Genomic DNA, 23,510 nt, shown 5'->3' on the forward strand with positions numbered 1-23,510 from the left:
TCTTAGAGTATAAACTGTTTCTTTAGCTTCAAAGACTCGCTCTCTCCTAGATGGGCGCCGGCCTCTATCTACAAAGAACATTACTCTGCTGATGATAGGATCCAGTGACTGGTTATCATACAGCTCCTTGTGTGTAAGGACATGTAAAGGGCTCTGACCCATGGACATCAACTTCTCAAGGTGCTGCACATGTGAAACGGCCCTCACTGTGGCACCATCATCCCATCGGCGATGGGCCTGGAGGACAGCAGACACCTCTTCACAGGAAACCAACCCACTGACATCGTCTCCAGCTCTACTCAACTCACTCCCAGGAGCCATAGACGTTCCACAGCCAGCCTCGGGCTGCTCACAGGAGAGACGGAACATGTCTTGTACATCATCCAGTCGAAGACCTCTGGCTTCCTCCAGCAGGACATCATATGGAATTCTTGTCAGTCGGTGCAGAACTTTGGAGCGGACAAATGGCTCTCTGCTCAAAGCATCAGCAACGACATTCTTGGGCCCTGGTATGTACTGGATATCAAAATCAAAAGGTGCCAGCTTTGCAACCCATCTCTGCTCACATGCATCAAGTCTCGGCTTTGTAAGAATATATTTGAGTGGATTGTTGTCGGTCCACACCGTAAACTTATGCCCTCGCAGCCAATGGCTGAACTTATCATGAATGGCCCATTTCATGGTTAGAAATTCCAGCCGGTGAGCAGGATACTTGGATTGTGCATGATTAAGAGATTTACTAGCAAAAGCTATTGGCCTGGCTATGGCCTTCCCATCTTGCACTTGGGATAGTACAGCTCCCAAACCACTAGTAGATGCATCAACAGAAAGCAAAAATGGCTGAGAAAAATCTGGATGAGCCAGCAGTGCCTGGTCAACTAGTGCTGCTTTCAAAGCTTCAAAAGCGAGTTGACATTCGGCAGTCCAGTCTGCAGCAGTGAGCCTGCGAGAGGGACCAGGCCTCTTTCTGCCCTTGCCTCTCCTAGGCTTCTTCTGACCTGTAGTCAGCTGAAACAATGGCCTAGCAACCATGGAACAATTCTCAATGTAGTGTTGATAGTATACTACCATACCAAGGAAAGAACGGATTTTGCTAGGAGACGGAGTGACACCATCAGCTTCCATCATCTCACTCTCAGTCACATTCAAAATGGTTTGAACCTTAGCAGGATCAGTGGCTACGCCCTCCTGAGAAATGATGTGGCCCAAAAACTTAACAGACCTCCTCAAAAACTTGCACTTAGACGGAGACAGTTTAAGATTGTGCTCCTGCAACCGCTGGAAAACCATCTCAAGTCTCTGCAGACTCTCTTCCTCCGTCTTAGCAAAAACCATCAGATCATCCAAATAGCAAAGGAGACTTAGAAAGTTTTGGTCCCCAAAGATGGTCAGCATCATTCTCATAAAAGTAGCTGGGCTGTTGCAAAGGCCCTGAGGCAAACGATTGTACTCGTGCAGACCTAAAGGAGAGGAAAAGGCAGTGTATTTCTTATCCTCTTCATGCAGTGGCACATTGTAGTACCCTGATGTCAAGTCCATTGTGCTGAAGAAGGCATTACCTCCCAGCGCCGCCAGTACATCAGCCTGATGAGGCAGTGGATGAGCATCCTTCACTGTGCGGGCGTTTAACCACCTAAAGTCAGTACATAGACGCAAGTCCCCATTCTTTTTCCATACCAGCACCAATGGTGAGGCATACTCGCTGCTGGATTTTCTGACGATTTCCTTTTCCTCCATATCATCCAGTGTTTCCCTGAGTTTTTGGTAATCAGCTGGAGAAAGCCTACGATAAGGTAATCGAAATGGGCGGTCATCAGTCAGCCGTATGCGATGGCAGAACTCTTTTGCCTCTCCACAATCCAGGCTATGTCTAGAGAACACCGTGTCATACTTCTCAATTAAACCGACAAGTTTGTCTTTCCAGAACTGTGAAACTGGACACTCCTCAACAGACAGGCCTTGAAGTCCAAGATTGCTCAGTGTACTGTTGTCATTAACTACACTGCCACCAACTGAACTCTTAGCTGTAAGACTGCCATGTGAGCTGTCACATTGTACTTTTGCCACGTTCTGGTAAGCAGCTTGCTGCTTGACATCATCAAAATCCTCCAATGCAATACAAGGGTACACATCTGCCACTTTAGCATTTCGTCTCAGGGTAACTGGCAAAGTTGTTGGATTCACAATCTTCACAGGGAGCCATCCATCCCCCCACAGAGGCGTAACTACTCTCCCTACTAGTATGTGTCGATTCACACAACGAGACGTGCTGGGCTCGACAACAACAGTACTGCCCACAGAGAGTTTTGTCTTTGGGGGTAAGCGGCCCCACACCAGATGCTCACTCATGGGTTGGAGCGTTACTGCCCTCTTCAACTTAATGGTGCCCACTTTATCTGGGATGGAGTCTCCTCTCCATCTCTCCAGATTTGATAGGAGACGCAGGAACTGGCTGTCCTCACACTGGCCAGAGGGACCTGGCGTACCCACCACCCGCCAGTAGCTGTCATTTGATTTGAACTGTCTAATCAGAGACTTCAACACGTTAGTGCCAACAATGAGTTCATCAACCTGCCCATCTACAATCAGCACTGGGACTACATAACTGAAGCCATAAAGCTGTAGTTTCAAGTCACACATGCCCACTGGGCTAGTTTGCGTCCCACCACAACCCACCAGTATAATGTCTGAAGGAGTAGTAGCCATGGACCCACTATCTAACATCCCCTTCAGCTCAACTTTATCCTGTACTAGCACGGTGGTGTAAAACAAACTGTCATTCTGAGAAATTCTCATTGTGTTCTGAAAAATTACTGTGTTGTTCTTGGGTACTGACTCACAAAAATAAGAATAAACAGATTGGATATCATCATCAGTGGAGGAAAAATTAGACTGCCTCACATTGCCCTCCTCAGAATGGAGACTTTCTAGTTTTCCTGAGACCTGCCAGTCTGTCCACATACAGGGCTCTTTCGCTTCCCAGTCTCACTACAGTCAAAGCTCATGTGGCCAGGAGAGAAGCACTTGAAACACAGCTGGTGCATCTGACAGTGAGCTTTGGTCCAGTGATTAGTGCTTCCACAGACAGCGCACTCACGCTCACGTTTTGGGAACTGTTTACGGGGCCCTCTGTTCACAGACTGAGTATTGCTGACAAGAGCCTTCTCTAGCATACTCAAAACTTTCTCTAATGTCCCACCCTCAGATACAGATTGGGCCTGTTCTGGTTCACGGCCACATCGAGAAAAAGATGACACATTAGGTCTGCTCTCAGGATCCACTTCCTCCTGGGGGGAGTCGAAGACAGCAGCCACCTGCTGTGAAAGTTGTGTTCTACATGCTTTACGCTCCCTTAACAGTTCATCCAACCGATCCTGTACCTCACTGGCTGTCCAGTCACGAAGGGGTTTGCATTTGAACACTTGGGCCAACTCTTTATCAGGACAGTTGCGTACAAACATGACTGCCAACTCTGAGCACTGATTGGGCAAGGTTCTACCCTCACTTACAAGGTACTGTTCAGCTGCCTCTGCAGCTTTGTTAAGCCTAATCCAGAAATCTAGTGGACCCTCATTAGCATATGGTCTCATTGAATAGAAATCAGCTAATGGCATACCTGAGTAGACAGTATCCCCAAAGTGTTGCTTGAGAACACTGAACACTGCCTTAACATCTGTGACAACAGGGTTGTTACGCATCCAGACTTTGGTCACATCCCGTGCCCTCCCCATGAGCCTAGACATCACCTCCCCAACATTCTCAGACCCAGTGTAACCCCTCTTCTCTAGGTAGACTCCCATTAGCTCCTCCCACTCCAGGACAGAGTACTTATCTGAGCCATCACCCCTGAAGAAAGGTGGAGCACTAACCTCTGACTTCACAACCAGATTCAGCTTGGACGCATCAATAAAAGTTGACCCACATTGTTCAGGCAGGGGAAACTGCTGGGATTGGTGAGGGGAATGGGCAGGAGAAAGACTTGAAGCCCCAGGCTGCAGTAAACTCGCTCTGATAGATTCTCCTATCTCTGAACCAATCTGCTTAATAAGGTCACTAAGCTGACTCGGTGTCCCATTATTACTGAGGACTGGGGACAATGGTACATCAAGAGACAGAGGTGGGAGACCCTGGTCAGGTGGAGTAAACAGCCTACCCCTCCCAGTGCTTGTAAACTCAGGACTAGCAGCCACTCTACTCCCAGGAGCTGACTGTACCAATGGTGTAAATGCATGGACACCCCTCCCTCTACCCACACTAACCACACCAAAATCCCCAGCATAACTCATCTATGGACTTGAGAGTCTTCCATGGCTCAATAGAGAACTAAACTACAATGTAATTTACTGCATACAAATACAAAAAAAATGCAATAAACAAATTCCCTCAAAACATGCAAATAAACGCCAATACAATTATCTAGTGAATATGCTACATTCACCTTCACTATTTACAGTATACATTCACTTATAGCAAACCATCAACAAGTGCGCATGCGCGGGTCGCGCATCTCCTCCACATGCACAGCTCCGGTGGTCAGCTTGAGCTAACCAGTCGGCAGGTCGCGGCACCAGTTTGTAGCGTGGTTCGTTCTGCGTTGTGTGTTTTCAATTAGGACGCTGCCACAACTGACGGTCTGCTCGTTGAACTCTTTTTATTTGCCCTGCACACGAAGAGACAACACACACGTTACCCTTGGTGCAGTCACAGCTCTCCGGCACCTTGCTAGCCGAGGGTCAGGCAAAAGAGCGCCAAAAGGAATTAACAGGTGCTGCGTGCACACACTCGCTGCACAACAGCATATACAAGTAAAACTATACAGAACATAATTCTGACAAAATAAAAGACATACCTGCACACGAAGAGACAACACACACGTTACCCTTGGTGCAGTCACAGCTCTCCGGCACCTGCGCGAGCACATGGACACTCACTCAACCACTGTCACAAGTACTCAGAAGTTACAACAGATACCCCAGTCAGTGAGCTCTGTGAAACTTGTTAACATAAATTCCTACACTGTCCACACTATAACAAACGTATGGTTGCAAAACAGTACATTGTATAACCTTATGACGGTTTTATATTAAACAGTTTCGGAGCCAAGGACAACATACCTTGCTAGCCGAGGGTCAGGCAAAAGAGAACGATAAAGTGGTATGGGAATACAGATAACCCGCGATGGGCCAAACCAAAATATACAAAACTTTTACAATCACTTGTATGTACAATATTGGTATGAAAAAGTGTTTGTACACCAAATAAAAACATTAGCTATGCAGCTGTAATTAAATAAAAAAATACACTGAATTATTATTATTATTATCAGATTATTAACATCCCCTCTTGACCTGGCCTATTTGAATTGGTCCTTGTGTGCAATTTGGTGCGTAATCTAGGGGAACAACATCACACTGCTACATAAGCACAGGCACAATCCTAGAGAAAACCCTGCTTCAGTCTGCTTTACACCAGACTGGTAGAGGAATTCACCTTTCAGCAGAACAATAGCCTACAACACAAGGCCAAATTTACACTGGAGTCGCTTACCAAGAAGACAGTGAATGATCCTGAGTGGCCAAGTTACAGTTTTGACCTAAATCTGCTTGAAAATCTATGGCAAGACTTAAATGCCTGTCTAGCCATGAACCCCAACATCTTGACAGAGATTGATTAATTTTTTCAAGAATAATGTGCAAATATTGCAGAATCCAGGTGTGTACAGCTCTTATAGACTTACCCAAGAAGACTCACAGCTGTAATCGATGCCAAAGGTGTTTCTGAATACTATTGAGATTAATATATTTTAGTTATTTAATTTGTATTCATCTTAAATGTTTTTTTGGAAATGTTTTTCCACTTTGACATTAGAGTATTTTGTGTAGATTGTTGACAAATAAATACATTTGAATAGTTCTTTGTAACACAATAAAATGTGAAGAAATCCAAGGGGTCTGAATTATTTTCCAAGGCTCTGTATGTGATTGTATTCAATAACAGTACAGTATAAGTAAGGATGAGCCTATGGCACTTGGGAATGCATAGCTCTGATCTTTGGTGATTGAAAACTTGGCTTTACAGTCTATTGATACTAGTTTATTGATACTTAAAAATGGGTTCTTTTGTGGGGTCATTGTAAGGTTGTTTGCTAGTTGAAACCAGAAAATTATAGCTTTAACTAGTTAACTGAAAGATAACAACCAAAATATGACATCTTTCCTTTATATATTTTTTGGCGTCATAAAAAAAAGTTTGCCTGAAATTTGTAGAACCAGAAAACCAGTTTACTACTATAATATCATGTTATTATGCCAAATTTTGCCCACTGGGTTATCTTTTGATAAGACCTGCATCTCTCTCCTATGGTCACAACCTCACACCAGAGGCTTGGAACTGAAACCAATAGGAAAGGCTGAAATAAAAATAAAGTGAATTTGAAAATCAAACATGTTCATTAGCTGGACTCACTGGACCGGGATACTTGGGCCCAAACAATGTGGCACTCTCCTAGCATACAGCACAATAAAACGTTTAATTTCAATACCCATTTATGAGCTCATTAGAGAGAGAGACTTGCTGAAAAATAATAGCCACTCAATTTAAGCCTCACTTTCAAACATAAAGTAGTGAAGTAGACTTTAGACTTTTTAATTGATTCCGTTGTGTTTGCTGTGAATTTTCCACTGATTAATCGCACTTCAGTGATCTAAAAAAAGGACACCAACTGAATGTTCTAACTTTCACCTAAAGTCACCTTAATTAGCATGGATTTGTGTTCTGTGGATTGAGCTCAGTGGTCGCAAGGAGCTAAATTGGAGAGGTGGTGGTGATAAGCAACGTTAATAAAAGGTTTCCATGGCATTGAAAGCCAAAGCCTTTATGTCATGAAACTGACTGAGAAAAGCCATCAGACGTCTCGCTGATTTGGTGCTATGATGTGAGCGTGCTCCTTCCTGGTTACGAATATTAGCCAGTAGCTACACAACGGAGGCAGCTACACAATGGAGGCAGGTAAACTTGGTCGTTTACCATTAGATTTTCCATTAAGACAGTAGATCTAGTCAATATGGACTAATACCATCTGTTTGGGAGTCTTACTGATGTCAGGAGAGCTCATCATGGACAAAAGGTCTCTATTAACTTCTACAATATGCAATTGGGGTATTATACTGAAAACACCATGTAGATGCTGCTTGTATTCAATATTGTTCATCATTTTTGCCTTATATGTGAATATTCAGAAATCTGGGCCCGTATTCATGAAGGGTATGAGAGTAGGAGTGCTGATATAGGATCAGTTTTGGATCAGAATTAATTTGATTATATAGAAAGGAGTACCTGTTGATTTGACAATAACCCACAATAATTGATTCTAATACTAGGTGTGTAAATTCTACTTCTGTTATTTGTGTGTAAGCCTACCCCCATTCACTTTTCCCAATCACCCAGTCCTGCTCAGCCGCCATTTTGTGGGTCCCATGGGAACTTCTTGTTCCTGTCAATCTTTAATGGAAATGCCCTTAAGAGGCTTGAGTGCCGCTGGGAACAGACCCTTTCAAGATGTATGGCGTCCGTTTTTTGGATCCAAAAGAAACAGATCCCTTCTTCTGTAAATATTCAGTCCCCGGTCTCAAATGAAAGCCTGTGAGTGAAAGTGAGCAGCACCCCCCCCAACCCCCCCCCCCCCCCCATCAGCATACCCTCCAGTCATGCTTTGACCACCACGGGGGAGGAGAGAGGAAGTTCATACCATTAAAAATACCAGCGCTTTGAGCAGTTATTCGTGGGTCCCACAATTTCCATTGATCAGAGACCACATAGGGCGACTGGTTTCACATGATCCCTCTTCTTTGCTTTGGCCCGCAAAAGTAAAACAAAGGGCTTTATTTGTCTGTCGTTCATGCAGCAACAGTATGGTTTATTAAAAACTCTTATGTAATTATCAAGGTTTATTAAAAACTCTTATTGTAATTATCAAGTTGGAGGGAAATGATTGATTATGTATGTTCTGTTTATTCACAAACAATCATACTGATGATTTGAAGTTTGGGCTTTTGTAAAATGTGGGTCTTCAAACATTTACAGTTTGAGTGAGACAAGACCAAGCATAATCTGTGTTGATACAGTTATGTGCAGCTGAATGACATATCCTTTAGTATCTGAGGTTTAGTCAATAGAATTGTCACAATTTACTCAGGAAATGACTGAACTAAGCAACATGATGGTTTCAGCAAACAAACAAATGGTTCATATAAACAGAAGTCATTAGGAGCGATCAGTGGGTTCAGTTGATTTCCTATCATTGAATTACTATGCAGAAAAAAAGAGGAGAGTGAATCTACAGTAAATGGTTCAGGGTAGCATGAGACCTGGGTTTCAGTAAAAGGATGTCCTAGTATGTAGTGGGAACAGCCTGTGGTTTCATCTCATCTTTGACACACTCATGTGATTTCTCTGATAAGTTGTGGGGACTATGGTGGCCCTAATGGGACAGATCAATCTTGGTTTCCTCAGACCAGAGAATCTTGTTTCTCATGATCTGAGAGTCCTTTAGGTGCCTTTTGGCAAACTCCAAGCGGGCAGTCATGTGCCTTTTACTGAGGAGTGGCTTCCGTCTGGCCACTCGACCATAAAGTCCTGATTGGTGGAGTGCTGCAGAGATGGTTGTCCTTCTGGAAGGTTCTCCCATCTCCACAAAGGAACTCTGGAGCTCTGTCAGAGTGACCATCGGGTTCTTGGTCACCTCCGTGACCAAGACCTTTCTCACCCGATTGCTCAGTTTGGCCGGGCGGCCAGCTCTAGGAAGAGTCTTGGTGGTTCCAAACTTCATCCATTTAAGAATAATGGAGGCCACCATGTTCTTGAGGACCTTCAATAGTGCAGAAATGTTTTGGTACCCTTCCCTAGATCTGTGCCTCGACACAATCCTGTCCTGTACAGACAATTCCTTCAACCTCATGGCTTGGTTTTTGCTCTGACATGCACTGTCAACCGTAGGGCCTTATATAGACAGGTGTGTGCCTTTCCAAATCATGTCCAATCAATTGAATTTACCACAGGTGGACAATCAAGTTGTAGAAACATCTCAAGGATGATCAATGGAAACAGGATGCACCTGCGCTCAATTTCGAGTCTCTTAGCAAAGGGTCTGAAATCTTATGTAAGATTCCTTCTGTTTTTAAGTTTTTATAAATTTGCCCAAAAAATCTCACATCTTGTTTTTGCTTTTTCATTATGGGGTATTGTGTGTAGATTGACGAGGAAAAACATGTATTTAATCAATTTTAGAATAAGGCTGTAACGTAACAAAATGTGGAAAAGTCAAGGGGTCTGAATACTTTCTGAATGCACTGTATATGCACTTTGATAAATCTAAAGGCTCTACATAGAATACTCTGTATTCTATAATTGACAGTGTTGGTAGTAAGGTAGTCTGAAGGCCAATTCTGTCTGCAGCTAAAAGGGTAATAAGCCTATAGCCAATCGACAGTCCATCTTACAGTATGCCCCAGTGGGTTATCACTGTCTCCGTTAAAAGTGTTGCACTCCAAATTCCTATGGCGCCACATGTCTGCACTATCTAACTTGAAGTGTTCCAAAAAGTTTCCAGAGTAAGATTCAAGGTGCAAATCCATCAAGACTGGGGCTGCAAAGGGAGGCAATATTATTGGTAACTTTCGAAGTTTACCAGTAAACAACCAGAATTTTGGTATCTTTTCAAGGATTTTGTGTAATCTATCACAAGAAATCTAGTGGCCCTTTTGGGTACTTCACATTATCACAGGTGTCTGTAATTACAGTATCTGGCCATCTGTGTGGCTTTATTACATGTCAAATATATGAAATAACGAAATAAGAAGATTTTAAAATAGAATGACAAAGCTGTTAAACATTATCCTCAATTTATACCAACTTAGTGAACACCATTGGTGTTTAATATGAGGGTTTCAGCACAAAATATGAAAACAGTCAATAGTTTGCAGAGTTAATTGAATATAATTCCATTGTTGATTAGATGCTTTAAAACAAATATTAGGCTATTTTCTCTGAAACCATGTGGTCTATCTACTAGAAACTCATGGACAATATGAACACAAATATACAAAATTAATACTATTTATCAATAAAAATAATTATAGATATAAATTACCAAAGTATAAATTACCAAAGTTTTGATAGATTGCCATAGATTCTCTGTTAATTACCAATTACTGAAGATTCCAGTAACTTTAGTAAATTACCAGGAACTTTGCAACCCTAATCAGGACACAAAGTTGGCCTGGGACATGAGCTGGAAATGTGATTAGGGCTTGAACCTGCTTTGGAAGAGAATGATCCACAGAGCCTTCAACCCAACACTGTAATTCTGCTATGGTTCCTCAGGAAACACTTAGCATTTATTTGACATAAACCTGTTTACTGTGACACATGATGAAGCCCCCTCAAGTGACAGATGCTTCTGTTTAATGCGGTAGTAGTTCTTGGACACTTTGTGGGTTAGGTATAGGCAAGAGAGTCTGCGGTTGCTTTGGGCTGTTTGAAATCCAGAGCTGAGCCAGGCTCTCCAACATACTCACTGAAACTCCTGGGTGCTACTGGGGAAATACACCTTCTCGCTTTCCTGAGAGAGGATACACAAATTCACACACACAAACATACGCACATGTGCACAAACACACACGAGCACTCACGCATGCACGCACGCACACACACACACACACACACACACACACACACACACACACACACACACACACACACACACACACACACACACACACACACACACACACACACACACACACACACACCTCCCCCTTTCATTTAGTAAGCAGTGGTTCATCAGCGGTGGCCTGGTCCAGTGGTTGAGGAAATGGTGATCAGAGGGCGGCTGTTTCAAATCCCATGAGAGGAGACTGGCTGTTTTGCCCTCAAGCAGGGCACTTCCCCAGAATTAAACGCCTAGCCATATGAGTGCTCTCTCCCAACGGTGACTTGAAATGGGCCTTATACATTACAACATAGGCTGTATGAGCTTGGTAAAGATTCATAAAGGAATGCAAATTTATTACAAGAGGAAGTCTAGATTTGTGAGCTGACAATTGACCCTTTGCGAATGTGAAGTTTATGAGAAATTGCTTCAAATATAATTTTCTATAGAGATCTATTTTCTACATATCTCTACAGCAATACGGTTCATCCTCGTTCGGTAGCCCACATAATTGTAATGGAGGTTGTGTTGGGAGTTGCAACACAACTCCGTTTGTTTAATGGCAATGTGACAGCTTAACTCTCGCAGAGAAAACGGGCACAAAGCTTGCTCTCACAGAACTCACTGGAACGTTTGTGTGACTGGTTCAGAGTCTTGGTACGGGAGAGGGAACTCCACCAGACCTTCAAAGGGACAGCTCTTTGGAGGAGTGTTGACAGACTGGTGGTTTGGACAGCTTGCAACCCCCCCACCCTATTAAACACGCACTACGTACACACACACATGTTATGAACATATAACAACACACACACACACACACACACACACACACACACACACACACACACACACACACACACACACACACACACACACACACACACATAGGAACACAGGCCTACAGGAAGCCACTGAATTATAGATACAGAAACAGGAAATTCCTCCCCCTTACCCTCTGTCACTCAAGCTCTGACCTTGTACCTAATCAATTAGCAGAGCTAAAGGCAATTAGCTGGCCCCCCCTGCAACTCACTGAATGTATCTCTAATTTATGAGGGCCTCTCGAAACCCAGCACACTCTACAGTTCTATAGAGTTCCTACCTAGTGGGTGGCCACTGGGCAATGTTTGTACCCTTGGAAACAGTCATTGCATGTTGCGCAAATCAAAGAGCAGGAGCATGAGATCTAATTTCCATCTGTACAAATCCGGCCCATTGTACAACTATGTGGAAGTAGCCAATGTAACTGTAGACAGATTGTTTGAGAAATAGTCTAGGATTTTGGCTAATCTTACATGGATCTCCAAACCCTCCATATGGTGTCTAAAGCCCCATCCCGAGCCGTCTTGGTGTTTCCATTTGTAGAAACCTGACACCGGTCCTTGTATCCAGCCATTAAGTGTGTACCAGCCCCATCAATGCTGCATCTGTGAATCTCCCCAGGAGGCTGGGATGTAATCCCTGTTCCTCCCAGCCGCCAGCGGATTGGGAATCTTCCTATTCACTCTCTCCCAAGAGGATCAGCTAAACATATTTCCCATGAAATTCAATGAGGTACAAATACCATTAAACATGGGATTTAGTGCGAGACCACTCCTATTGCCCCTATAGGAACAAATATGTTTGAATGACCATATCTCATTCCGGTATTCCTTCCTGTTGTATTCTGGAATTCCCTCCTGTTGCATTCTGGAATTCCTTCCTGAAACATAATGCTCATTCTTGATACTGTGACCGTTGACATATAAATTGTATGTGGAAAGTTGCTAGTGCTAGTCACTGTGACTTCACTTGCTCCTTTTCAAACTGGGCTAGGTGTGTCACTCATGCTAGGGACACGCATCCAAGTACATAATAGATCAAACTAAGTGTTGTGGTTGCCTTCATTTACAAGGGAGTGTCTACACACTGCACATTATTTACTGGTGTCCCTGGCTCATATTTCACTCACTAACATGTAGAGTAAATAAGGATGAGTCAGTCCATGGGAATTTTACATGAACTCAGAACACTGTCTAGCAATGTACGAATGGGTTGATGTCAGTATAAATCAACACAGTGAAGTGATTAAATTATCACAGAGGACAGCATTTCCTTGATTTCAATAGTTCACCATGCAAACTAATGAGCACATTCACTCGACAGAACACACAGGGGCTACAGTATGATGATCAATTTTCTATGGGACTGATCAACACGTTCGCTTGACGGGTATGGTTTAGTTTGCTTTAAAAATACATGTGAAACAAGGCTAAAACGCCTATTAAAATGGGAATGTTAACCTCCTTGCCACAGGTGTTAATGGGAAATCGCTCAGTAGATGCCATCCAAATGGTTCAACTACATTATATTGCCAAGCCTCCCCATTCTTCTCAACAATGTAATGAGAATTGTCACCTAAACTAATGGATATTCCATAATTATCTCCAACCAGCTTTGATTGTAGAATTATTATACAGTCCTTCCTTTGAGCGGCTAGTTTGATTAGGGTTAAGGTGCAGGAAACCCCTGAAAAGTTAATTGGAGGAATTAAATTGTTAATTTGGTTACTCTTCACTTATGGGAAGCCTCTAACATTTGACATTGCTTTGAAAAGTTTTGACATCTTTGAGCACTTGACAGTAGCCTACTTGGGCACCTTTCGAGTGGGTTATGTAAGGAGGGAAAACTCTGTCTTGTTTCCAAGGTGATGAGAGACTATCTCAGTGATTGATGTACAAGTCGTGCTGATATGCTTTAATGTGCTGCTGTGGACCCACTGTCGAACCGGAGCTGACCACCTTACAGATTTTTGCCATATCACTCAATTAAGTTATGATAAACAGTTCAAACATAAAGTAACATTTTATTTGAAGTTCATGAGATTTGACTAGGTAGTAAACTCACTATACACTATACTGTTGCTCTGCGCTTCTTACACCTTATTCACATCTATTAATTATAGGCCCGTGTGAAGGGGAGAATAAGTTTACAGGAAACGCAGATTGGAGCAGTAACAACTCTCAAAATTAACCAACCAAACAGTATAGGCAAAGGTGCTCTTGGAAAAATGTGTATACAAACAGAAAATCCACTTGATACTGTATAGAAGTTGTACAGCTAATAGCAAATCTTCTCTCCTAGTGAAAATCAAGCCATGTTATATGTGTGTAGCCCGGCTTAAAGATGCACTCTTAAACTTTTGCATAATTTCAGCTAATAGTTTTGAAAGTTGTTGTAACGGTGGTTCTCCTCCTCTTCAACCGAAGAGGAGGAGTAGTGATTGAACCAAGGCGCAGCGGGTTGTGAATACATAATTTAATAAAGACAAGACAAAACAATGAAGACAGAAAACGACCTAGACTTGAATAAACTACAAAATAACAAAACCGAAATGTATAGACAGACCTGAACAATACGAACTTACAAATAACGCGAAGAACGCACGAACAGGGAAAAATAGACTACACAAAATGACGATGAACAAACATACCGAACAGTCCCGTATGGTGCGACAAACACTGACACAGGAGACAACCACCCACAACGAACACTGTGAAACAACCTACCTAAATATGACTCTCAATTAGAGGAACGCCAAACACCTGCCTCTAATTAAGAGCCATACCAGGCAACCCTTAAACCAACATAGAAACAGAAAACATAGAATGCCCACCCAAACTCACGTCCTGACCAACTAACACATACAACAATCTAACAGAAATAGGTCAGGAACGTGACAGTTGTGCTCAAGATCCAAAACGTCTCCCCGTTCTTTGTGTACTAGGTCATCCATTTCGTGTGACTTGTTACGAATTTCACAATTAGTTTGATATCATACGAGTTTTGCAATTCGTATAATATGTTACAAATCCAATTAGTACAATATGTTACAAATATTTATTGTGCTTAAGACTCTGGAGTGTGGCCTCTCGAGTGGCGCAGTGGTCTAAGGCACTGCATCGCAGTTACTAGCTGTGCCACTAGAGATCCTGGTTCGAGTCCAGGCTCTGTCGCCACGACCGGGAGACCCATGGAGCGGCACACAATTGGTCCAGCGTCGTCCGGATTAGGGGAGGGTTTGGCCAGCAGGGAGGTTCTTGTCCCAAAGTGCACTAGTGACTCCTGTGGCGGGCCGGGCGCAATGCACGCTGATACAGTCGCCAGGTGTACGATGTTTCCTCTGACACATTGGTGCAGCTGGCTTCTGGGTTAAGTGGGCATTGTGTCAAGAAGCAGTGCGGCTTGGCTGGGTTGTGTTTCGGAGGATGCACGGCTCTCGACCTTCACCTCACCAGAGTCGGTACGGGAGTTGCAGCGATGGGAAAAGACTGTACCTACCAATTTGATAACACAAAATTGGGGAGAAAATGTTTTTAAAAGATTCCGGAGTGCATCTTTAAGTAGGTGTATGCTCTGTGAGATATGGGGACTAGTAGTTTAAGTAACCTCCTAGGTGTATGCTCTGTGAGATCTGGGGACTAGTAGTTTAAGTAACCTTCTAGGTGTATGCTCTGTGAGATCTGGGGACTAGTAGTTTAAGTAGCCTCCTAGGTGTATGCTCTGTGAGATCTGTGGACTAGTAGTTTAAGTAACCTTCTAGGTGTATGCTCTGTGAGATCTGTGGACTAGTAGTTTAAGTAACCTCCTAGGTGTATGCTCTGTGAGATCTGGGGACTAGTAGTTTAAGTAACCTCCTAGGTGTATGCTCTGTGAGATCTGGGGACTAGTAGTTTAAATAACCTCCTAGGTGTATGCTCTGTGAGATCTGGGGACTAGTAGTTTAAGTAGCCTCCTAGGTGTATGCTCTGTGAGATCTGGGGACTAGTAGTTTAAGTAACCTCCTAGGTGTATGCTCTGTGAGATCTGGGGACTAGTAGTTTAAGTAACCTCCTAGGTGTATGCTCTGTGAGATCTGGGGACGAGTAGTTTAAGTAGCCTCCTAGGTGTATGCTCTGTGAGATCTGGGGACTAGTAGTTTAAGTAACCTCCTAGGTGTATGCTCTGTGAGATCTGGGGACTAGTAGTTTAAGTAGCCTCCTAGGTGTATGCTCTGTGAGATCTGGGAACTAGTAGTTTAAGTAGCCTCCTAGGTGTATGCTCTGTGAGATCTGGGGACTAGTAGTTTAAGTAGCCTCCTAGGTGTATGCTCTGTGAGATCTGGGGACTAGTAGTTTAAGTAGCCTCCTAGGTGTATGCTCTGTGAGATCTGGGGACTAGTAGTTTAAGTAGCCTCCTAGGTGTATGCTCTGTGAGATATGGGGACTAGTAGTTTAAGTAACCTCCTAGGTGTATGCTCTGTGAGATCTGGGGACTAGTAGTTTAAGTAACCTCCTAGGTGTATGCTCTGTGAGATCTGGGGACTAATAGTTTAAGTAACCTCCTAGGTGTATGCTCTGTGAGATCTGGGGACTAGTAGTTTAAGTAACCTCCTAGGTGTATGCTCTGTGAGATCTGGGGACTAGTAGTTTAAGTAGCATCCTACAGTAGGTGTATGCTCTGTGAGATCTGGGGACTAGTAGTTTAAGTAGCCTCCTAGGTGTATGCTCTGTGAGATCTGGGGACTAGTAGTTTAAGTAACCTTCTAGGTGTATGCTCTGTGAGATCTGGGGACTAGTAGTTTAAGTAACCTCCTAGGTGTATGCTCTGTGAGATCTGGGGACTAGTAGTTTAAGTAACCTTCTAGGTGTATGCTCTGTGAGATCTGGGGACTAGTAGTTTAAGTAACCTCCTAGGTGTATGCTCTGTGAGATCTGGGGACTAGTAGTTTAAGTAGCATCCTACAGTAGGTGTATGCTCTGTGAGATCTGGGGACTAGTAGTTTAAGTAGCCTCCTAGGTGTATGCTCTGTGAGATCTGGGGACTAGTAGTTTAAGTAACCTCCTAGGTGTATGCTCTGTGAGATCTGGGGACTAGTAGTTTAAGTAACCTCCTAGGTGTATGCTCTGTGAGATCTGGGGACTAGTAGTTTAAGTAGCATCCTACAGTAGGTGTATGCTCTGTGAGATCTGTGGACTAGTAGTTTAAGTAACCTCCTAGGTGTATGCTCTGTGAGATCTGGGGACTAGTAGTTTAAGTAACCTTCTAGGTGTATGCTCTGTGAGATCTGGGGACTAGTAGTTTAAGTAGCATCCTAGGTGTATGCTCTGTGAGATCTGGGGACTAGTAGTTTAAGTAGCCTCCTAGGTGTATGCTCTGTGAGATCTGGGGACTAGTAGTTTAAGTAACCTTCTAGGTGTATGCTCTGTGAGATCTGGGGACTAGTAGTTTAAGTAACCTCCTAGGTGTATGCTCTGTGAGATCTGGGGACTAGTAGTTTAAGTAGCCTCCTAGGTGTATGCTCTGTGAGATCTGGGGACTAGTAGTTTAAGTAGCATCCTAGGTGTATGCTCTGTGAGATCTGTGGACTAGTAGTTTAAGTAGCCTCCTAGGTGTATGCTCTGTGAGATCTGGGGACTAGTAGTTTAAGTAGCCTCCTAGGTGTATGCTCTGTGAGATCTGGGAACTAGTAGTTTAAGTAGCCTCCTAGGTGTATGCTCTGTGAGATCTGGGGACTAGTAGTTTAAGTAGCCTCCTAGGTGTATGCTCTGTGAGATCTGGGGACTAGTAGTTTAAGTAGCCTCCTAGGTGTATGCTCTGTGAGATCTGGGAACTAGTAGTTTAAGTAGCATCCTACAGTAGGTGTATGCTCTGTGAGATCTGGGGACTAGTAGTTTAAGTAACCTCCTAGGTGTATGCTCTGTGAGATCTGGGGACTAGTAGTTTAAGTAGCCTCCTAGGTGTATGCTCTGTGAGATCTGGGGACTAGTAGTTTAAGTAGCATCCTACAGTAGGTGTATGCTCTGTGAGATCTGGGGACTAGTAGTTTAAGTAGCCTCCTAGGTGTATGCTCTGTGAGATCTGGGGACTAGTAGTTTAAGTAACCTCCTAGGTGTATGCTCTGTGAGATCTGGGGACTAGTAGTTTAAGTAACCTCCTAGGTGTATGCTCTGTGAGATCTGGGGACTAGTAGTTTAAGTAGCATCCTACAGTAGGTGTATGCTCTGTGAGATCTGGGGACTAGTAGTTTAAGTAGCATCCTACAGTAGGTGTATGCTCTGTGAGATCTGTGGACTAGTAGTTTAAGTAACCTTCTAGGTGTATGCTCTGTGAGATCTGGGGACTAGTAGTTTAAGTAGCCTCCTAGGTGTATGCTCTGTGAGATCTGGGGACTAGTAGTTTAAGTAGCATCCTACAGTAGGTTTATGCTCTGTGAGATCTGGGGACTAGTAGTTTAAGTAGCCTCCTAGGTGTATGCTCTGTGAGATCTGGGGACTAGTAGTTTAAGTAACCTCCTAGGTGTATGCTCTGTGAGATCTGGGGACTAGTAGTTTAAGTAACCTCCTAGGTGTATGCTCTGTGAGATCTGGGGACTAGTAGTTTAAGTAGCATCCTACAGTAGGTGTATGCTCTGTGAGATCTGTGGACTAGTAGTTTAAGTAACCTTCTAGGTGTATGCTCTGTGAGATCTGGGGACTAGTAGTTTAAGTAGCCTCCTAGGTGTATGCTCTGTGAGATCTGGGGACTAGTAGTTTAAGTAGCCTCCTAGGTGTATGCTCTGTGAGATCTGGGGACTAGTAGTTTAAGTAGCCTCCTAGGTGTATGCTCTGTGAGATCTGAGGACTAGTAGTTTAAGTAGCATCCTACAGTAGGTGTATGCTCTGTGAGATCTGGGGACTAGTAGTTTAAGTAACCTCCTAGGTGTATGCTCTGTGAGATCTGGGGACTAGTAGTTTAAGTAACCTTCTAGGTGTATGCTCTGTGAGATCTGGGGACTAGTAGTTTAAGTAACCTTCTAGGTGTATGCTCTGTGAGATCTGGGGACTAGTAGTTTAAGTAGCCTCCTAGGTGTATGCTCTGTGAGATCTGGGGACTAGTAGTTTAAGTAGCCTCCTAGGTGTATGCTCTGTGAGATCTGGGGACTAGTAGTTTAAGTAACCTTCTAGGTGTATGCTCTGTGAGATCTGGGGACTAGTAGTTTAAGTAACCTCCTAGGTGTATGCTCTGTGAGATCTGGGGACTAGTAGTTTAAGTAGCATCCTACAGTAGGTGTATGCTCTGTGAGATCTGGGGACTAGTAGTTTAAGTAGCCTCCTAGGTGTATGCTCTGTGAGATCTGGGGACTAGTAGTTTAAGTAGCATCCTAGGTGTATGCTCTGTGAGATCTGGGGACTAGTAGTTTAAGTAGCCTCCTAGGTGTATGCTCTGTGAGATCTGGGGACTAGTAGTTTAAGTAACCTTCTAGGTGTATGCTCTGTGAGATCTGGGGACTAGTAGTTTAAGTAACCTCCTAGGTGTATGCTCTGTGAGATCTGGGGACTAGTAGTTTAAGTAGCCTCCTAGGTGTATGCTCTGTGAGATCTGGGAACTAGTAGTTTAAGTAGCATCCTACAGTAGGTGTATGCTCTGTGAGATCTGGGGACTAGTAGTTTAAGTAACCTCCTAGGTGTATGCTCTGTGAGATCTGGGGACTAGTAGTTTAAGTAGCCTCCTAGGTGTATGCTCTGTGAGATCTGGGGACTAGTAGTTTAAGTAGCATCCTACAGTAGGTGTATGCTCTGTGAGATCTGGGGACTAGTAGTTTAAGTAGCCTCCTAGGTGTATGCTCTGTGAGATCTGGGGACTAGTAGTTTAAGTAACCTCCTAGGTGTATGCTCTGTGAGATCTGGGGACTAGTAGTTTAAGTAACCTCCTAGGTGTATGCTCTGTGAGATCTGGGGACTAGTAGTTTAAGTAGCATCCTACAGTAGGTGTATGCTCTGTGAGATCTGTGGACTAGTAGTTTAAGTAACCTCCTAGGTGTATGCTCTGTGAGATCTGGGGACTAGTAGTTTAAGTAACCTTCTAGGTGTATGCTCTGTGAGATCTGGGGACTAGTAGTTTAAGTAACCTCCTAGGTGTATGCTCTGTGAGATCTGGGGACTAGTAGTTTAAGTAGCATCCTAGGTGTATGCTCTGTGAGATCTGGGGACTAGTAGTTTAAGTAGCCTCCTAGGTGTATGCTCTGTGAGATCTGGGGACTAGTAGTTTAAGTAACCTTCTAGGTGTATGCTCTGTGAGATCTGGGGACTAGTAGTTTAAGTAGCCTCCTAGGTGTATGCTCTGTGAGATCTGGGGACTAGTAGTTTAAGTAGCCTCCTAGGTGTATGCTCTGTGAGATCTGGGAACTAGTAGTTTAAGTAGCATCCTACAGTAGGTGTATGCTCTGTGAGATCTGGGGACTAGTAGTTTAAGTAACCTCCTAGGTGTATGCTCTGTGAGATCTGGGGACTAGTAGTTTAAGTAGCCTCCTAGGTGTATGCTCTGTGAGATCTGGGGACTAGTAGTTTAAGTAGCATCCTACAGTAGGTGTATGCTCTGTGAGATCTGGGGACTAGTAGTTTAAGTAGCCTCCTAGGTGTATGCTCTGTGAGATCTGGGGACTAGTAGTTTAAGTAACCTCCTAGGTGTATGCTCTGTGAGATCTGGGGACTAGTAGTTTAAGTAACCTCCTAGGTGTATGCTCTGTGAGATCTGGGGACTAGTAGTTTAAATAACCTCCTAGGTGTATGCTCTGTGAGATCTGGGGACTAGTAGTTTAAGTAGCCTCCTAGGTGTATGCTCTGTGAGATCTGGGGACTAGTAGTTTAAGTAACCTCCTAGGTGTATGCTCTGTGAGATCTGGGGACTAGTAGTTTAAGTAACCTCCTAGGTGTATGCTCTGTGAGATCTGGGGACGAGTAGTTTAAGTAGCCTCCTAGGTGTATGCTCTGTGAGATCTGGGGACTAGTAGTTTAAGTAACCTCCTAGGTGTATGCTCTGTGAGATCTGGGGACTAGTAGTTTAAGTAGCCTCCTAGGTGTATGCTCTGTGAGATCTGGGAACTAGTAGTTTAAGTAGCCTCCTAGGTGTATGCTCTGTGAGATCTGGGGACTAGTAGTTTAAGTAACCTCCTAGGTGTATGCTCTGTGAGATCTGGGGACTAGTAGTTTAAGTAGCCTCCTAGGTGTATGCTCTGTGAGATCTGGGAACTAGTAGTTTAAGTAGCCTCCTAGGTGTATGCTCTGTGAGATCTGGGGACTAGTAGTTTAAGTAACCTCCTAGGTGTATGCTCTGTGAGATCTGGGGACTAGTAGTTTAAGTAGCATCCTACAGTAGGTGTATGCTCTGTGAGATCTGTGGACTAGTAGTTTAAGTAACCTTCTAGGTGTATGCTCTGTGAGATCTGGGGACTAGTAGTTTAAGTAGCCTCCTAGGTGTATGCTCTGTGAGATCTGGGGACTAGTAGTTTAAGTAGCATCCTACAGTAGGTTTATGCTCTGTGAGATCTGGGGACTAGTAGTTTAAGTAGCCTCCTAGGTGTATGCTCTGTGAGATCTGGGGACTAGTAGTTTAAGTAACCTCCTAGGTGTATGCTCTGTGAGATCTGGGGACTAGTAGTTTAAGTAACCTCCTAGGTGTATGCTCTGTGAGATCTGGGGACTAGTAGTTTAAGTAGCATCCTACAGTAGGTGTATGCTCTGTGAGATCTGTGGACTAGTAGTTTAAGTAACCTTCTAGGTGTATGCTCTGTGAGATCTGGGGACTAGTAGTTTAAGTAGCCTCCTAGGTGTATGCTCTGTGAGATCTGGGGACTAGTAGTTTAAGTAACCTTCTAGGTGTATGCTCTGTGAGATCTGGGGACTAGTAGTTTAAGTAGCCTCCTAGGTGTATGCTCTGTGAGATCTGGGGACTAGTAGTTTCAGTAACCTTCTAGGTGTATGCTCTGTGAGATCTGGGGACTAGTAGTTTAAGTAACCTTCTAGGTGTATGCTCTGTGAGATCTGGGGACTAGTAGTTTAAGTAACCTTCTAGGTGTATGCTCTGTGAGATCTGGGGACTAGTAGTTTAAGTAACCTTCTAGGTGTATGCTCTGTGAGATCTGGGGACTAGTAGTTTAAGTAGCCTCCTAGGTGTATGCTCTGTGAGATCTGGGGACTAGTAGTTTAAGTAACCTTCTAGGTGTATGCTCTGTGAGATCTGGGGACTAGTAGTTTAAGTAACCTTCTAGGTGTATGCTCTGTGAGATCTGGGGACTAGTAGTTTAAGTAACCTTCTAGGTGTATGCTCTGTGAGATCTGGGGACTAGTAGTTTAAGTAACCTTCTAGGTGTATGCTCTGTGAGATCTGGGGACTAGTAGTTTAAGTAGCCTCCTAGGTGTATGCTCTGTGAGATCTGGGGACTAGTAGTTTAAGTAACCTTCTAGGTGTATGCTCTGTGAGATCTGGGGACTAGTAGTTTAAGTAACCTTCTAGGTGTATGCTCTGTGAGATCTGGGGACTAGTAGTTTAAGTAACCTTCTAGGTGTATGCTCTGTGAGATCTGGGGACTAGTAGTTTAAGTAACCTCCTAGGTGTATGCTCTGTGAGATCTGTGGACTAGTAGTTTAAGTAACCTTCTAGGTGTATGCTCTGTGAGATCTGGGGACTAGTAGTTTAAGTAACCTTCTAGGTGTATGCTCTGTGAGATCTGGGGACTAGTAGTTTAAGTAACCTTCTAGGTGTATGCTCTGTGAGATCTGGGGACTAGTAGTTTAAGTAGCCTCCTAGGTGTATGCTCTGTGAGATCTGGGGACTAGTAGTTTAAGTAACCTTCTAGGTGTATGCTCTGTGAGATCTGGGGACTAGTAGTTTAAGTAACCTCCTAGGTGTATGCTCTGTGAGATCTGGGGACTAGTAGTTTAAGTAGCATCCTACAGTAGGTGTATGCTCTGTGAGATCTGGGGACTAGTAGTTTAAGTAGCCTCCTAGGTGTATGCTCTGTGAGATCTGGGGACTAGTAGTTTAAGTAGCCTCCTAGGTGTATGCTCTGTGAGATCTGGGGACTAGTAGTTTAAGTAGCATCCTACAGTAGGTGTATGCTCTGTGAGATCTGGGGACTAGTAGTTTAAGTAACCTCCTAGGTGTATGCTCTGTGAGATCTGGGGACTAGTAGTTTAAGTAGCATCCTACAGTAGGTGTATGCTCTGTGAGATATGGGGACTAGTAGTTTAAGTAGCATCCTAGGTGCATGCTCTATGAGATCTGGAGACTAGTAGTTTAAGTAACCTTCTAGGTGTATGCTCTGTGAGATCTGGGGACTAGTAGTTTAGGTAGCATCCTACAGTAGGTGTATGCTCTGTGAGATCTGGGGACTAGTAGTTTAAGTAACCTTCTAGGTGTATGCTCTGTGAGATCTGGGGACTAGTAGTTTAAGTAACCTTCTAGGTGTATGCTCTGTGAGATCTGGGGACTAGTAGTTTAAGTAGCCTCCTAGGTGTATGCTCTGTGAGATCTGGGGACTAGTAGTTTAAGTAACCTTCTAGGTGTATGCTCTGTGAGATCTGGGGACTAGTAGTTTAAGTAGCATCCTACAGTAGGTGTATGCTCTGTGAGATCTGGGAACTAGTAGTTTAAGTAGCATCCTACAGTAGGTGTATGCTCTGTGAGATCTGGGGACTAGTAGTTTAAGTAACCTCCTAGGTGTATGCTCTGTGAGATCTGGGGACTAGTAGTTTAAGTAGCCTCCTAGGTGTATGCTCTGTGAGATCTGGGGACTAGTAGTTTAAGTAGCCTCCTAGGTGTATGCTCTGTGAGATCTGGGGACTAGTAGTTTAAGTAGCCTCCTAGGTGTATGCTCTGTGAGATCTGGGGACTAGTAGTTTAAGTAACCTTCTAGGTGTATGCTCTGTGAGATCTGGGGACTAGTAGTTTAAGTAACCTCCTAGGTGTATGCTCTGTGAGATCTGGGGACTAGTAGTTTAAGTAGCATCCTACAGTAGGTGTA

General features: G+C 43.7%; 1 protein-coding gene across 1 annotated transcript in view; it reads left to right on the forward strand.

Moving 5' to 3' along the window:
• Window positions 1-231: 231 nt before the first annotated feature.
• gfra4b (GDNF family receptor alpha 4b) overlaps window positions 232-23,510 on the forward strand; it is a 140,206-nt gene continuing 116,927 nt past the window's right edge. The window contains exon 1 of the mRNA XM_038992496.1: window positions 232-586. Coding sequence (XP_038848424.1) covers window positions 232-586 — 355 coding nt within the window. The remainder of the gene's footprint in view (window positions 587-23,510) is intronic.

This window comes from Salvelinus namaycush, chromosome 5, assembly GCF_016432855.1.
Source record: "Salvelinus namaycush isolate Seneca chromosome 5, SaNama_1.0, whole genome shotgun sequence".
In the NCBI taxonomy this organism is placed as follows: domain Eukaryota; kingdom Metazoa; phylum Chordata; class Actinopteri; order Salmoniformes; family Salmonidae; genus Salvelinus; species Salvelinus namaycush.